Source organism: Cavia porcellus, unplaced genomic scaffold (assembly GCF_034190915.1).
Source record: "Cavia porcellus strain 051 isolate PalLab524CR breed Dunkin Hartley unplaced genomic scaffold, mCavPor4.1 scaffold_7, whole genome shotgun sequence".
Lineage (NCBI taxonomy): Eukaryota > Metazoa > Chordata > Mammalia > Rodentia > Caviidae > Cavia > Cavia porcellus.
Window position 1 is genome coordinate 16,114,709 of NW_026947490.1, and position 17,342 is coordinate 16,132,050.

General features: G+C 39.5%; 1 protein-coding gene and 1 long non-coding RNA gene across 3 annotated transcripts in view; one reads left to right on the forward strand and one right to left on the reverse strand.

The window, feature by feature from the left end:
- Nucleotides 1-2,541: 2,541 nt before the first annotated feature.
- Nucleotides 2,542-17,342, reverse strand: part of LOC100729717 (zinc finger protein 383) — a 47,458-nt gene continuing 32,657 nt past the window's right edge. The window contains exons 2-4 of one of the 2 annotated variants that reach the window (XM_003467231.5): nt 12,201-12,327; nt 11,362-11,457; nt 2,542-6,148 (exon numbers count right to left, since the gene is read on the reverse strand). In XM_003467231.5, the coding sequence (XP_003467279.2) occupies nt 4,575-6,148; nt 11,362-11,457; nt 12,201-12,327 (1,797 nt within the window). In that variant the 3' untranslated portion in view covers nt 2,542-4,574. The remainder of the gene's footprint in view (nt 6,149-11,361; nt 11,458-12,200; nt 12,328-17,342) is intronic. The other variant, XM_063252112.1, reaches the window with a different exon arrangement.
- On the forward strand, nt 6,145-17,304 carry LOC134476669 (uncharacterized). Its single transcript, XR_010048476.1, has 2 exons — nt 6,145-6,331; nt 11,902-17,304. It is a non-coding gene; the product is annotated as an uncharacterized LOC134476669 (long non-coding RNA).

Here is a 17,342-nt window from a genome sequence, read left to right on the forward strand (position 1 = left end):
GAATTTCCACATGTGTAGGAGTAGCCTTGTGACAGGAGTAGCTTTGTTAATCACAGTCCGTCAACAGCTCTTAGAAGAGATATCAGAAGGACTCAACAAAATCTCTGACTCTGTCATAGACCTACAAAAGGAGGTGGAGTCCCTTGCTGGAGTAGCCCTCTGAAACCACAGTGCCCTCAACCTGCTCACAGTAGAAAAAGGGTCCACTTGCACCTTTCTTGGGGAAGAGTGCTGCTTCTATATCAACAGATCAGGCTTCATTCACCAGACAGTCCAATGTCTCCAAGACCAGGCTGCCAGGCTCAGGAAATCAAACAAGGAGTAATGGTTCCCTGGGACGGGGAAGAGGCTTCCTTCAGTCTGGGTGGTGGTCATAGCTTCTCCCCATCCTTAGCCCCGTCCTGCTTCTGCTGCTGGTTGACCCCTGTTTGCTAAGATGCCTAACAGATTTCACCCAAGGACAGGTTCACTCCATGCCGAACAGGAAGCTCCTCCTGATGACTCAGTACACCCCTATTACACAAGAATCCTATAGCGATGTGACCCCACTGGATAAAGCTGCCAACACCAAGCCACCCACAGTGCCACCAGCCCCACCAGAACTGTCCCCAGCTTGCTCACCTTAGGTTGCCTGCACAACCCCCACTGTCACACTTGAAGGAGCCTTGAGGAACATCGACCTGTTTCCCTTTCTTCCTCATATGGGCCTCCAGGCTTTCCCCTTGCATCCCCGATACCCAATTCCCACTCTGCCTGCCCCTAGGAGACCACTCTCTCTCTCCCTCCATCCTTCATAACAAAAGGCTGAAATGAAATGAGCTTCTGGGTGAGGGGAGGAGGGGGTTTACAGGGTGCAGCCTGTTAGAGATGTAGCTTAACCACCCCACAAACTTTCACGGAAGCAGAAAAGCAAAAAACAGCCACAAAGACGGTTGGCAGCACCGACCACAAAGACACCTGGGTACTTTCCCAAGAACTACAGTGCCCACTGAGATTTCACAACTCCACCCCAAAATGTACCCATTGGGCCTGTGCCTCCCTGGACAGCTGTTCTGGCCTGCATGCCCCCCCCCCCATGGTTTTCAGGCTTATAAGCTAATGACTCCCTCCCTTTGGCGTTGCTCTCTGTCCGCGAGACGACCTTCTTTTGCACCAAATAAAATTTTTTTGTGGCAGAGTGTCTCCATCATCTTTGCGTGGGTTACGGTCTCATTGACCTTTCACCCCTCTGCTCTGTCCTCCCTTTCCTTCAGCAACCCCTAGTGCTATGTGAGTTAGCCAATCGTGACAGCGTGTGAACCTCCAAACCAGCCAATGGGAAAGAGGTCAGCTACTCTTCCCGTTAGAAATAAAAGGGCAACCTTCCTTTGTACTAAAAGCCTGCCACCTCGTGCTTGAGTCCTTTTGCAAAGGTAAAAGCCTTGTCAAGATTTCTTGATGTCTGAGTCCTTTGTTATCTGCACTGACAAATTGAGTCTGGAGCTCATGTTCAACAAAGGCAATGGGAAAGTGACCCCCCCAAAACATTTCAGAGATTTTTGAGCCTGCCATTTCTGTCACAGGCCTGCAGTACCAGGGCCTAGCCAGTGACCGAAGACTTTTTAGAGCTTTCAACAATATAAATAGCCTGCTGTGGCACACATTCCTGTAGGTTCACCACCATTGGCCTAGAGGATAGAAAGAGGGAGTCCATGGCACCTCAGGACTTCATGCCTGAAAACACATTTGGTCTCTGTCCCCTACATTCTGGTTCATCACTCCTTGACTGCCCCGTGGGGGCTCAGGTGAGCCTAGGTGTGGCTCAGATCACTTCTCCAGAGGGTGCAGGGGCTGGGCCTTAACAGCATCCATGTGGAACTAATTTTGTAGTTGCATAGAGTACAAAAGCTGTGGGGCATTACTTCCACCTGGATTCCAAAGGATATCTCTGACAGCTGCTGGGCCACCATTGAGTCTCGACAGAGAAGCGTCCTGTGGGCTTAAGTATGAGGTTTCCCTAGCCCCAGAACTATAGGGACACCAGCACGCACCACCAGTCTGTGAAAGCCACAGACATATTAACTCGAAAGTGTGAGATACAACAGAAAGGCTTAGAGGTGTGGCTTGGCGAGGGACTTGGGGACTCAACCTTCAGCCCAGTGTGTCTGGAAGAGGGACATGGAGTCAAAGATTATTCTCCAGGCTTGAGAGTTAATATTTACTCTGGCAGGTTTTGAATTTGGTCAAGATTTATTACTCCTTTCTTATATCCCCTTTTGAAAATATTTATTCTATTCCTATCCTTCCATTGGATTTTAGAAGCATGTAACTTGTTTCATTTCATAGACTCACACCTAAAGGAATCTTTGCCTCAAGATGCCTTAAGTCTCATATATTTTGGATGAGACCTGGACTTCCAGTCTTTTAAGTTGATGTTGAATGGGTTAAGACTTTTGAGGGAACTGTGGTAGAATGAATGTATTTTGTGTATGAGAGGAGATCAATTTGGTAGGTATTAGAAAGTTCTTTATTACTATAATGAAATACCTCAGGCAGGCCAACTTTATTTTAAAAAATGGTTTATTTAGCTTGAAACTGTGGAGGTCCAAGGGCATGATGGACCATCAGCTGTGCTCTGGTGAAGCCCTTTTGGTTGATGTTGTCACATCAATGAGAGTATGTGGGAGAAGAAATCATATATCAAAATAAAAAACCATGAAGACCCTTAGGGGTTCACAGTCCCTTCAAGGCATGCCCCCCCAGGGACCTACGGATAACCAACTAGGCCTTGCCTCTTGAAATTCTACTTTATCTCCCAGTACCTACACCAGAGGGACCATGCCTTGAACACATATGCTTCTGAAGGAGATACGCATGTTCAAAACGGAGACCAGGGCAGAATAATATGAATGTTTGTGTGTGCTCTAAAACTCTGGTTAAAACCTAACCCCCAAAGTGATAGTATTAAGAAGTGGGAGCAGGCAGTGGTGGCACACACCTGAAATCTCAGCACTCTGGGAAGCTGAGGCAGGAGAGTTACACGTTTGAGCCCAGTCTGATCCACTTACCAATTCAGCAAAAATCTGTTTCAAAAACTTTAAAAACGGGTGGGTTGGGAATGCAGCTCAATGTAAAGAACCTGGGTTCAAACCGCAGTACTCCAAAAAAGAGTGGAGGCCTCGAAAGGATCTCATGGACCTTCACAGATGTGTTTTGAGCCTTTATAAAATAACTCAATGTTGAAAGGAGCACTCTTTCATGACTTTCTGCCATGTGGGTCTATAGCAAGAAGGCTCTCGCCAGATGCTAGTATCTTAATCATAAGGCTTCCCAAACTCCAGGACTTGTGAGAAAATAAATACCTAGTCTTAAGTAGCAGAACAAAAATAAACTAAGTGGTCAGGATATGAAGAGGTTTTTAAACATGAATCGAAATTCAGAAACCTCAAAAGACTCAGTGTTGATACATTAGCATGATGGTTAATTTTGGTTATCAAGTTTTCTGGATTGAGGGATGCCTAAATTGGTAAAGCATATTTCCGGGTGTCTGTGAGAGTATTTCTGGAGAAGACCAGTGTGTGGGTCAGCAAACTGAGTAGGAAATACTCGTCCTGCATACAGTGGCATCATGCAATTGGCTCTGCACCCACATGGAACTGATCAAGCAGAAGGCGGAAGCTGGAGCACAGCCCTCCTGGACTGTCCTTGAGTGAGCCTTGCTTTGTGATGCTATTACCTGTAGACATCAACTTCCAGACTCTTTAGCTTTTGAATGCAGGATTGCAACTGTAATTCCTAGACAAATATTCTAATATACTTCAGGCTCACAAATGAATACTTCCTAGAATGTTTTCTGTGGCAGCCATAAATTATAGCCATTGAGACAGGAATAAATATAGTAAATGCTGTAAATCACACGAATGTTAAGAGTTGATGAATAATATTAGACCGTTGCACAGAGGGACACAGTTAACCTGAAAAATCATTTCTGAGCAAAATTCTTTCATAGAATTAGGGTAAAATCCAAACTAACAATGTATGTATGACCTGTTTGATAAGCGATGCATCCATTGAAGGATGTATGGGAATCTGGATGCATGTCTGTAGAGCAGAACAGAAACTGGAAATGGTGGGGGAAAAAAAAACCAACAACTCAGCGGTGCAGTAAACTACATCCTCAGCCACTCCTCTCCTGTTACTTTGAAATATGGTCTTGCTAAGTTGGTAAGTTGCAGAGGGTGGGCTGAAACTTGCGATCCTCCGGCCTCAGTCTCCCAGAGTGCTGACATTATAGGCATCCACCACTGTGCCTACCCGCTAATCTCTTACTAACCACTAGTTTGAGGGAAAATAATGGCTGTGACCAATCCACTGCTGATTCCATTTCATAGAATCATATGCATTGAGGGTGGTTAAGGCGGATAAAGAATAGACCAAAAATTAACAGTTCTCTACTATTCAGGTCATTCCAAAAAATGGATGGCCATTGGTTGAAGACTTTTCTTCATGTATTACATTCATAGAAGTATCAACCAAACAGAATTCACCGGTACTCATAAGGACTAAACAGTGACCAAATGTTTTCTTTCCTATAATCAGAGGGTTTCTCTGTTATGAATTCTCTGATGTCGTCTAAGAGCTGAGGCACAGATAAAATTATTCCCACACTCATTACATTTATAGGGTTTCTCTCCCACATGAATTCTTTGATGCAGCCTAAGGGACAAGATCTGATGGAAAGCTTTCCCACATTCATTACATTCATAAGGTTTCTCTCCTGTATGAATTCTCTGATGCTGGCTAAGGTATGAGCCACAACTGAAGGCCTTCCCACATTTGTTACATTCATAGGGTTTCTCTCCTGCATGACTTCTCTTATGGTGAATTAGAACTAAAGCATCACTAAAGGTTTTCCCACATTTACTACATTCAAATGGTCTTTCCCCAGTATGAATTCTATGGTGTCGATTAAGTTGTGAGTCAGTCCTAAAAAACTTCCCACATTTCATGCATTCATAGGGCTTTTCTCCTGTATGTATTCTCTGATGCTGATTAAGGTGTGAGCGATAGCCAAAGGTCTTCCCACATTCATTACACTTGAAGGGTTTTTCTCCCGTGTGAATTCTCTGGTGCAGAGTAAGGGCTATTCGTCTGCTGAAGGCCTTTCCACATTGATTACATTCATAGGGTTTCTCCCCGGTATGAATCCTCTGGTGTTGATTAAGGTGTGCACTCTGCCTGAAAGCTTTGTTACATTCCTTACATTCATATGGTTTTTCCCCTGTGTGAATTCTCTGATGTTCAATAAGGAAAGCATAACGGCTAAAGGCCTTTCCACATTCACTGCATGCAAAGGGCTTCTCTCCAGTGTGAATTCTCTGATGTTGAGCAAGGTGTGCACTCTGTCTGAAGGCTTTGTTACATTCCTTACACTCATACATTTTCCCTCCATTATGAGTTCTTTGATGTTCACTGAGAAATAAGTCATGGCTAAAGGCTTTTCCACAGTCACTGCACGCATATAGTTTGTCTCCACTGTGAATTCTCTGAGGTTGAGTAAAGAATGAGTAACAGTTAAAGGCATCACCAAATTCATCATAGTCATGGGGTAATTTTCTAAAATTACTGGTTGGATGTTGAGTAAGTAATGAGTGGAAATTCAAGAGATCTGAAAAATCATTACTTTCAAAAGGTTTCTCACCGGAAGGAATTATTATATCTTTAATAAATTGTGTACTCTGATTGAGTTCTTCACATTCTGTATGTATCAGAGACTCCTTCTTAGGATGGAATCTTTCATATCCAATTATGACTGAATTCTGAGAGAAGATTTTATCATAAATATCAAATTTATGTACTTGCATTATTATGGAAGCTCTCTGTTGTGTTAAAAGGACTGACTCCAGGGAATTGCTTCTCCTAGAATTATTGTATTTGTTATATCTCTTCCTGGCAGAGATGTCCTTAAGAGTTGTCACTTGCCTGAAGTGTCTTTCCTGATTTCCCTGATGCCATAAAAATTCATCCTTATGTTTCCAGGATTCTGTGAAGTTGGAGCACTGAAGGCTACGACTTCTGATTCTTCTCATTACCATCCCTGGGGGTATTTCTTCTTCATCAGTGAACCATTCTGAGGACAACTCTTTCATTTCACACCAAGACCCCCAGTCTGAAAAATATCAAGAAATATCTCCTTTATTCTTTTATTAGGAAGAAAAAAAACTGTTATGGAAGCAACTGAAGAATTTAACTGGAGTAAAGGAGGGGAGAAAGTACACGATTCTAACGTTTCCCAAATATGGCTGTGCAATATGAACAGAATCCAAAGAATGAAGATAGCTAATGAATAAAGGTATGTGAGCACTGGTGATGGGCAAGGAGTGACAGGTAAAACAGTTAAATTATAGGACACAAGAGGCATACAAAGTTAAATTCCAATGTGGCAACTAAATAAGAATGACTAATTAAGCCATAATTAGTTTCCCTGACTTTAGTCTTTAAAGACTCTAGACCATCTTGCACTGGTATTCATACAAGTCAAAGCTTTATGAGGGCAGGGGTTGGCATCTACTGTTTTTCTTCTTACTGGTGTATCAAGTATCTAGAGTAATGACAGTTTTTCTGTGAATGAATGAATACTGTCAGGCTAATAGAGTAATTTTTCCACTAATACCACTTAGCAATTTTTATTAGGGTTCAGGAAAAATTTAGGATTTTTTCTCAATGTTTAGAAGAAATTTGAAGGTCAGCATTTCTCATCAGTGAAAGATAAACAATGCCCACAGAGCAGTCACTTGATACTTTCAGTCACAGACGTTGGTTGGGGCAAGGTGAAAGAAAAAAAATTTAACTCAAAAATGAAACAGCTCTTTTTGTGCCACCTCACAATAATAAGACAATATATTAAAATACAATAAACAATTACCATAGGCTCAGCACCTAACAGAGGTAAATATCAGTCTGATACAATGTCCTTCTCCCTTTTTAAACTCGAAGAACTAGTGAGATAAAGTCTGTAGAATATGTACAATTATTCAATATAGTACATAATCAAAGACAATATAATAAAGATTGCTATTAGTATAAATCTTAATAAAAAAGATCAAAACTTACTAGTTTATCTATGGGATAATTTCTAGGGAACATAATCTTGGCTTTTAAAAGCTATGATCAGGCTTCCAAAATACAGTGATTATTTCAACAACAGAACCATTTTCAAGTCTAGATGTAAAGCATTATTTTAGAATTGCACACTTCAGCACTTCCTACTTAGTTACATGCAGGTTTTTTTCCCCTAACAATTGCCATCTGTTGTAACAGAAGACTTCCTCCACACTTGGTGGTGGTTGGGGCTGTGTAAGGGTTAAGTGCTGACTACAGTCCTCTCTACCTGAGGGAAGAGCTCATATTCATAGTCTCTATGAATATGACTATGAGGGAAAGCTCATATTCATAGTCTCTAAAGACAAGATAAACTGCAGTTGCAGGAGCTGAATCTCACTCAGAATCCAAGAGCAATAAACTACCAACCTTAGACATAAAAGTTTTATTATTTTGCAAGATTTATTGCTCAGAATGTCTTTGCTCTAACTTCTCAAGGCCTGCTCATTTGCCCTCCTCTCCCAAACTGTTAAGGATTCAATAAATACTGGCAGGCCAGAGAAGTCTTTGTCTTAGCTCCAAGAGTGTTCTGACCTTCCTGGACCCCAAAACCATATTCCTTGTCTCTTTTCTTTAAGCTTTCACTGTACATTCATTTTTGATCAGTCACTTGGACATTTTGTGATGCATACTGAGTCAGCACAAAGCTGAAAAGCAATGAATAGATTATGTATCTGTATTGTTCTTTCAAATACATATTTCACCTAAGGAAATTCCTGTTCTTGTCAGTTCCTCCCATGTACAGCCTTGGATTCTATTACCTGAGCCCAGTGCTATATGGGCTTTGTTCACTTATCTTCCCTTTGTTCCACACTATTAGTTCTTTTTAATTTTTAAAAATTTTTTGTTATGTTTTGACAAGGTTTTGATACATAGCCTAGAGCTTGAACTCACTACGGAGGCTGACCTCAAACACCTAGTGATCCTCTTACCTCAGTCTCCCAAGTGCTGGGATTACAGGCACATACTCACCACATGTGACTATTGTTAGTTCTTTCACCCGCTCTCCCAGAACTCCTTGAATCTATCACCCAGGGCCACTACATTCCCTCTTACCAATTAAAAACACTTCTCTATTCTAGGCAAATGGCAGGTTTATACAATCTCCAATATAATGCCAAATAAAAGAACTCCAGTGGGAGACCTTATAGCTATCTTCCCACCTGGGGGATTCTAAGATTCCTGAAGTTCCACCACTTTCACTAAAAAGAAAAAAAAAGCAAATCAATATTATAGATAAGTTTAACATGGAGATGTATCCCAGAAAAAATACAGAGCCAGGAAAATTTATTGTGAGGTGGAAGACATACTTACTATGGGAGTAGAGAAAATACTTGATAGTTAATTGTATCATAATGACGTTAGGCAAAAAGGAAAAAATTCACTTACACTGGTAACCAAGGAGAAAAGGAAAATTATGGAGTCAAGCAAAGTAGACGAGAGCCAAATGGATATGCACGTGGCTCACAACATAGGTTTTGCCATTTAAACTGTAATTCTGCATCTAGGCAGCCAATTATTATACTTTTAACAAACTGAATAACCTATCTCTTGAGCCTCAGTTTTCTGTTTGGCAAAATTAGATTACCTTACAAGTATAATATGAAAATAAGAGAATATATTTGTAACATAGCAGCATTTGGCTTATTATAGATACTCAATAATATTTATCATAAACCAAATCTATATTCATTAAGTGATTTTTGCACCTATGTTACTAGTATGCTTAGATATTATTACATTCATGCCTGAACATAGATTATGCAACTGGTTAAATGTCAAGTGATAAGACCAAAAAAAAAAAAAAAAAAAAAAACAAGAAAGGTAAAGGTAGTTTGAGGTTACAAAGGATCCAGACAATGTATCTGATACCAGAGACATGTAATTTCCAGCTGGTTACTGTCTACAACTGGATGGAAGTTAGACAGCAAGCTATGACCAACTGTGTAATCCAACCAGAACTATAGAGTATGTAGGCTGCTTTATGATGTTGGAAAAAGAGAAGGTCTAACTAGACTGTGCACATTCCCACATGCCGTACTGCTGGGCTATGGAGCAATGGGTGAATATACAAGCATCCCTCTGTATCTAGTGGCTTCAATCTACTAATTCAATCAAGTAAGGAAAGAAAATATTGTGTGAGGGGAACAGCATTTGTACTGAATTTGCAACCACTTATTTCCTGTCATTTCCCCGTAAACAAAACAGTCTAACAAATATTTACGTAATATTTACATAGCATTAGGCATGAACAGTAATATAGAGATAAGATAGAGCTTTTATAAAAGAAACTTAAGCTTCTGTGGATTTTGATATCAGCAGGAGACCTGGATCAAAAACCCTGCAGATATTGTGGAATAACTCAACTGATGAAGTAAACCATCATTGTATTAGTGGCATTAAAACCAGGAGAATCTAGAAAGAAGTCTGGAGGAAAAAATCTGGGATATAAAGGGAAATCTAAAGAAGGAGATTTACTATTAAAATGCCCAAATTATGTTCCAGTGAAGAGTTTGATCAATGACACAAACTTACAGATTGGATCACTTCCTTTAAAAGACTGTACATACAGAGCTATGCTATCCAGTGCAGTAGCTACTATCTATGGCAATTTAAGTTTAAATTCATTAAAATAAAATTTTAGTTCCTCAATCACACCCTATTTCAAGTACCAAAGCTAAATGTGGCTGGTGGCTTTCATGCTAAGAAGCACAAATATTTCCATCATCACACAAAATTCTGTTAGACAATACTAGACAAAGATTAAAGTTAATGTGACAAAGATCTTATGCTTAAAGTTAGAAAAGCAGGAACAGGAGTCAGTTATGGGGACAACAAAATCAGAAAGGAGTTTTGAAAAAAGAAAACAGATAGTGGTCAGAATTATCGTATACATTTCTGTAAACTAGGGAATATGAAAATTAAGAAAAGCCCCTAAATTAATCAGACTAGAAGGGCAGAAGTCAGGTTGCAAATGGTAAAAACAGTGGAAGACAATTTGAAGCAAAGGCAATGAGTGCAGATTATGACAGGCAAATAAATAACTAGAAGAGAGAAGGGCGTATGGTTTGCAGGAACACTAAAAATATCCTAAAATATGTTATGAAAATATCTTAAACTTCCAGAAATAAATGTATATACAACTGCACCAAAAGAAAAGGGAATATACTGCATACATGTATTTTTTTATATCATGCTAATGTATCTCAGGTCAGTTTCAGTTAGAGTTTCATAAGGGTTTTTACATCTGAACTGACTAAGCAACCAACTCAAATAAACAAAACCTCAAGATTATTATTAATTCTGGGGAAAATAAAAGTCATAAAGCCGGATGTAGCAGTGCACCTGTAATCCCAACACCCTGGGTTAAGACAGGAGGACTCCAAGTTTGAGCTCAGCCTGGGCAAATGCTGCAAATAAGCAAGACACTGTCTCAAAATTTAAAAAAAATTTTAAAGGGCTAGAGATATAGTTCAGTGCAGAGGTTATGACTTCATACCCCAGTACTATAAAAAAAAGTAATCTTGATATATGAGCAGCATGGCTAAAACTAACAATAAATAGCCATGATCATATAAACACTGAATGGTAATTCACTCAAAATTCTGATATTGAATAATAGAAGGAAGGGAAGTGTACGTGTCTCTGTGTGTACATGTGTGGGGTTCAGGGCAAGAAAGTGTTAAGGTGCTTGTTTTTCATAGTATGAAAATACAGGATAAGCACTAAGCTTGAAAAAAAATAAAAAATAACAATATTAAACATATTTTTAGAGATGTGAGGAAATACTCAAAGAAGTTACAAAAGAAAACAGATACTACTAGAGAAACGATTGGAAAACAGCAAGATAATTCCTCATTTAGGGAAAAAGGACTTGTGAAACCACTAACTTAAGCAATGTGCACACATAAACTTGGTAATAATTCTAATAAAAATAAAAGCTCTAAAAGAAATCTAGAGCGATACATAATTCCAATCATAGTGGGAAAAAACTTGGAAGAATTGAGACTCCAAGTCATAAGTGGAAGATAAGAGACTATAATTTGTCAGAAATGTAATTTGATGAAATGGGAAGGGGACCCAAGGTGAAAGCAAGGTTTCTGGGAAAGTGCGAGCTAAAGAGATGTCAAGCACCACCTGAGTAAAGCTCAAAGCAGCCTCCTCTGCGCTACCTGGGTGGGCTCCTCAGGGTGGCCCTCTGCCCAGCTATCTGTCACTCACCTGTACAGTGACCACGTGACAGCTCTCTTTGCACCATCCAGGGCTCCTTCCCTTGCTCCAATAAGGAGATCATGTTGGGTTTAGAAATGGAGAGTCCTATTTACAGAGGACGAAAAATGAAAGCAAGAAACAGACAGAGAAATTAATATGCTATAGATGTTGAGGTCCCACATCCAATCTCTTGAGCATCAGGCAAAGAAGGATAGTCAAGGAAGGGTCAGAGAAGGGAATGATGCTTGTTTGGAGGATAAGGAAGACAAATCTTCTTCCACTGTGGTGGTTCTTGCAGTGCTAGAGCAATTGCAGTATCACCTTGGCGTTAAGTTGAAATGCAAATTATCAAGACCTGCTGAATTGGAAATTACAGCAGCTCTAAAACTTCAATAAGGGCTTATTAAAACCCAGACTACTGGGCCCATTCCCTGAGTTCTAATTTGTACATCTAGACAGGAGCTCCATAATTTATACTTAACAAATCCCCAGATCATGTCAATATTGCTGTTCTAAACTATCACTTTCTTTTTTGTCTTTTTGTGACAGGGTCTCGCTATGCAGTTAGGGTTAGCTGGCCTTGGGCTCACTTTTTAGCCCAGGCTGTCTCGAACTTGCAAACAATTCTCCTGCCTCAGCCTCCCAAATGCTGGGATTATAGGCATGTGCCACCATGTCAAGCTAAAGAACTACTAATTTCCAACTATATGAACTACTTCAAATCATTCCTGGAAACAGAAGATAGAAATTCAATGAATCACTTGTGGGATGCTCTAGACATTCCCTCCAGTGGAGGAAGCAAAAATGACCCAAAAGGAAAATTCTGAACGGGGGAGAAATATCCTTACCAAGCCATACCAAGTTCCTGTAGTTCTCCAACATGACTTCTCTGTATAAATCCTTCTGAGACGGAGCAAGCCATTCCCACTCCTCTTGGGAAAAGTCTAGAGCCACATCTCTAAAAGTCACCAACCCCTGAAATATGAAAAAAAATTCTTGCTTATCAGATGCTCAGGCTCCCACATGGTCTCCACAAAAACAAAACAAAACAAAACAAAAAGCTAAAATCTGAAAGTTCAAAGCTCTCAATAATCCAAGGAAAATAATTATCAGAAAGCTATTATATGTGCAGATTTGTAATATATTTTGAGGAAAAATATTAGAAATAGAGCTATCTCTCAAAAACTTTATATTTTTGTGAAAGACATATATATACACACAGTTTTTTTATTAAAGGAGAAAAGAAAAAAAGCAGAAAAAGGGTACAAGTTATACAGAATTTTAGAAAAAAAATAAACTGTAGGAAATCACTAGTTAATGGATTACATATTGTCATCTTCGAAATATTTGTTCAAGTTACAAGATTAAAGCATATAAAGTGGACATTCAAATAATGAGGCTGCAAACAGTTCTGTTTAATGATCCAGCAAAACTCAGTAATATCATTGTCTATCTTATACACTTAAATATACATGCAGTTATACCATTTAGAGCACTTTTTCCCTCTCTATTGTACAATGACTATTATACATTTTGGGTTTTATTGCTCCCACAGTTCTTATTACTTTTTTTGGAAGAGAGTAAAACCATATGTGACTGAACAGAACAGAGTCAGTTAAATCAAAAGGGTGGACATAATAGATAATGTAAAAACATAATACAAGGTGATCAACAATGGTTACCATAATGCCTCCCACTATCTCAAATAGAATTGCCTATATCATCAGTTATAATAAAATTGAAAAAAACTGCCTATATCATCAGTTATAATAAAATTGAACAAAACTGTAAAGAACAAAACCAACAAAACCAAAACCTTGGCGACATTACAGGTCTTCAAAAGTAGATAATAGTCAACCAGTATGGGCGTCATAATGAATCCCACTATCTTCACAGCTGTTGCCTAAACTTTCGAACCTGGTACTATCAAGCAAAGCAGAATAGAGGAACATCAGTCAAAACAAGATGGTGAGAGCAATACAGGGCTTTAAATCAAGTTAATAGAATATCAAAGTGGGTTACTATAATATATCCTGCTTTTTTAAAATTTATTTTTCCTTTAATTAAAAGGATAAAAATAAAAACATAAATAACTAAATGGAGATTGAGATAAAAGAGGGCATAACAACTAAACAGTGCAGATCAAAACATAACCATTTAAGCAAATTAGTGTTTCAACACAAGATAATCCCGACATAAAAGTAGTTACCATATTGTCTCTTTCCTCGAGCTATTTCAGTATAACTTCGTATACTGTAGCATCAAATATATCAAAACAATGTAAAACCATTTAAGAGAATGACAGTATTATAGGGTATTTAGAATTAACTAATAGATAATGAACTATGGTTTCTGTATAATCTCCTTGTCTATAAAAGTTTTTGTTTATACTATCACATATAATAAAATCCAATAAAATACAACATGTTAAGACCTATGGAGACAGAAGGACAAAAGCTTGATGGGACTTCAAAATAAGATGATACCAAATCAGCACTACCTATTATGACATCGTTTTCTCCAAGATAGCTGTTCGTATCATCCAATCTTCTCTGCCTCATTTCTCTTGAGCTCTTTCTCTGTCATTAGTTGTCAGTTTGTCTTCTTCATTTTGTTTTCTGCTCCATTCATTGTGGCCTCTCTGCCACTATTTCTGGATTCTCCATATTTTTCTTTTTTAGAATATCCTGCAGTATTCTCTGTAAAGTTGAATTGGTGGTTGCATATTCCCCTAGTTCCTCTTTATCCTGAAAGCACCTTGTTTTTCCATCAATTTCCAGGGATAGTTGTGCAGGATATCTCAATCTTGGCTGGAGGTTATTATCTTTCAAAGCTTGAATTATTTACCCCCATGCTCTTGGTGATTTGATGGTTTGTGCTGAGAAGTCTGCTGTAATTCTGATGGGTGTTCCCTTGTAAGTGATTTGTTTCTTGTCTCTGACGGCTTTTAATATTTTGTTCTTATATTGGATTTCTGGAATTTTGATTATTATATGCCTGGGTGTAGCTCTATTTGGGTTGTAGGTAGCTGGAGTCCTATATGCCTCGTATATCTGAGTATCTTTACCGTTTGCTAAATTAGGGAAATTCTCTTGGATTATTTCTGTGAATAGATTTTGTAGTCCATTTGTTTGTATCCTCACTTCTTCAATTATGTTCTTAATTCTTAAGTTATAGATCCTCTTATCATCTTCTAGTTTTTGTATTGTTGCTGGGGTTTTTTTGTTATTTTTAAGAAGCTTTTCATTTCATTCTCCCATATTACAAATCTGCCCTCCAGTTCAGATAATCTGTCCTTAGTTTCTTTCAAGCTGTTATGCCACTTTTCGATAGAGTTTTTAGTTTCCTGGTAATCTCTTTGAAGCTGCTTCACGTATTCTATGTGTTCTCTATTTTCTCCATCAAATAATTCTCCCCTCTTTTTCTGTTCTTCCATTCCACCATCAGCTTTTTCTTGGGTGGTGCTTAGCATTTCTCTGACTATTCTGCTTGTGTCTTGCTTCAGGTCATTAATAACTTCATTCCTGAACTCATCTATGAGGCTCTGGAGATAGCCTTTTATATCTATTGTTGGCCTGTCTGCTATTGCCTGTTTCTCAGGATTGGGGGCTGAGGAGCCTTTCTTGTTGCTCCCTCTTCCCATATTCTTTGTTCCTTATATATGCAAGCGTATATAGGAGGCCCAGCTTCCTTCCCTGTCGGCCACAGTCTGATTGAATTGCACCGGCTAGGTGTTCCCGCCCACTGCAGTGCACCTGGGAGTTACGGACCGGGCAGCCTATGCAGAGCCCGCCCTTCCAGGTCAACCTACCAAAAGGCTTCACCTCTAGGTTGCACCTTCAGGCACTGGAACCTGGGTTGTGCTAGCCTACTGGGTCTCAGCCAGCAGCATCACGTAGGCTAGGCACTGCTCACTAATCCCGCTTGAGAGGGGGATATGTGACTGAAGTCACTACAGCGCCCTGTTCCAGCAAGTCTGCCCAATCCCAGAATGTCCTCTGTTGGCACCTCCTAGACCATGGGAGAGTCCCAGTTTTCTTCACTCACTGGAGGTCAATGCATGGCTTCCCACCCGCCCAGCACTTAACTCCGTTCACCGATTCCTGTTCTCAGAGCTTTCGCCCATCTCTCTCCCTGCCGAGCTGATTCAGATGCAGCAGCGGCAGCAGGAAACCCAAATCATGGCTTCCAATGGCACGGGCTCCAGCTTCCACGCTCAGGCTTTATCTGTTCCTGTTATAGCACCAGGATTGCATTCCCAGTTGGTATCTCTCAGCCCAGTTCGTTCTTGGTTAGGATTCCTCACTCCACCCCATTCCTGAATTCTAAGCTGGGTCTCGCAGAGAGCCTGTGTAGCTGCTGCTATCTGTCCGCCATGTTCTCCCAGCCAAGCTACACACACAGTTAATAGCATGAAAAAATATATGAACAAGGGCTAAATTATATGTTATATATACTAATTATAAAGAAATTCTTAGGTTGTGGATATAGCTCAGTGGTAGAATGCCTGCCTAATATGCATGAGGCCCTGGATTCAATTCCCAGCAGCATGAAAAAGAAAAAGGGTAAGGGAGGAGAAGGGAAGGAAAGGAAAAGAAGAAAGGAAGAAACAAAAAAAGAAAAAAATTATCATAAAAAGAGAATTTCTTTATATTTACCAAACCGGGATACTGGGTAGAATAGAGCAGTAAAGAGAGGGACTAAATCAAGCTTTATCAAAAAAGTATAATCTGAAATTTAGACTCTATATGTAAGGAGAAACTTCTAGAAATGTATCCTGAGGAATAATGAAATACAGCATGAAAATATTTCAATGAAATTTTCCTTGGAAGATTACACAAAAAACTGATTATATCTAAAGATGGTGCTGAATTATAGTACTACTTTATAATATTGAACTACAAACTGCATGAGAAGCTGGATGTGCAGACGCACACCTGAAATCCCAGCAGTTGGGAGGCTGAGACAGGGGAATTGTCAAGACCAGCCCAGGCTACAAAGTGAGCTCAAGGCCAGCCTGAACTGAAGAACGAGACCCTGTGTCAAGAAGACAAAAATAAATAAATAAATAAGAAAAGTCAGCATCTCCTGGGAATCATCCATGCTGGGACTTGGCGGACCAACCAAGAAAGCAACGAGCCAGCCTTCCTGGTAAGCAGAGCAAGCTACAGCTCCACAGCGAGAGAACAACACAGCTTATGTTGTTGGGTTGATTATGCTGACCTGGGTCAGCAGTCTGAGCGTCTCTTGGGAGGATGACGGTATGCAATATAGAAAATATGGGGGATTTCCTTATATTTTGTCTTTGAAGGCCAATATTGTTTTCACTGTTTTGCTTTGTTCTGATGAATTGTTTTGCTCTATTCAATATTCTGTTTTGATAGGTTTTATAATGTCAGCCTCTTCCGTGAGCCTATCAACACATAGGGTAAGAATTAAACATTCCATTCTCCACCCCAACTCCCCAACTAGCAACCAGATGGTTTTGAGGTCAGCCTGAGTTGAAAGCAACTATGGTACATAAAGCAACTATGGTACATAAAGCAACTAAATGCTTGTGTTGTTGGGTTGATTATGCTGACCTGGGTCAGCAGTCTGAGCATCTCTTGGGAGGATGACGGTATGCAATATAGAAAATATGGGGGATTTCCTTCTATTTTGTCTTTGAAGGCCAATATTGTTTTCACTGTTTTGCTTTGTTCTGATGAATTGTTTTGCTCTATTCAATATTCTGTTTTGATAGGTTTTATAATGTTCTGTTTTTGGTTTGACTTTGCTATAACTGATTGAATGGACAACTATTGTGAAGATAACAGAGATTACTATGGTAGCTATTACTGATCCTGCTGTGAAGTTCTGTACCAATTTCACAGCATTGTCTTGATTGGCTTTGTTCTGTCTTGTTTTGTTGTATTTTACTATCTTTAAAATAAAACAATAATTTTCATTTGGGTTCAGCCACATGCAAGAGAACTGGGGGAGGCGAGTAA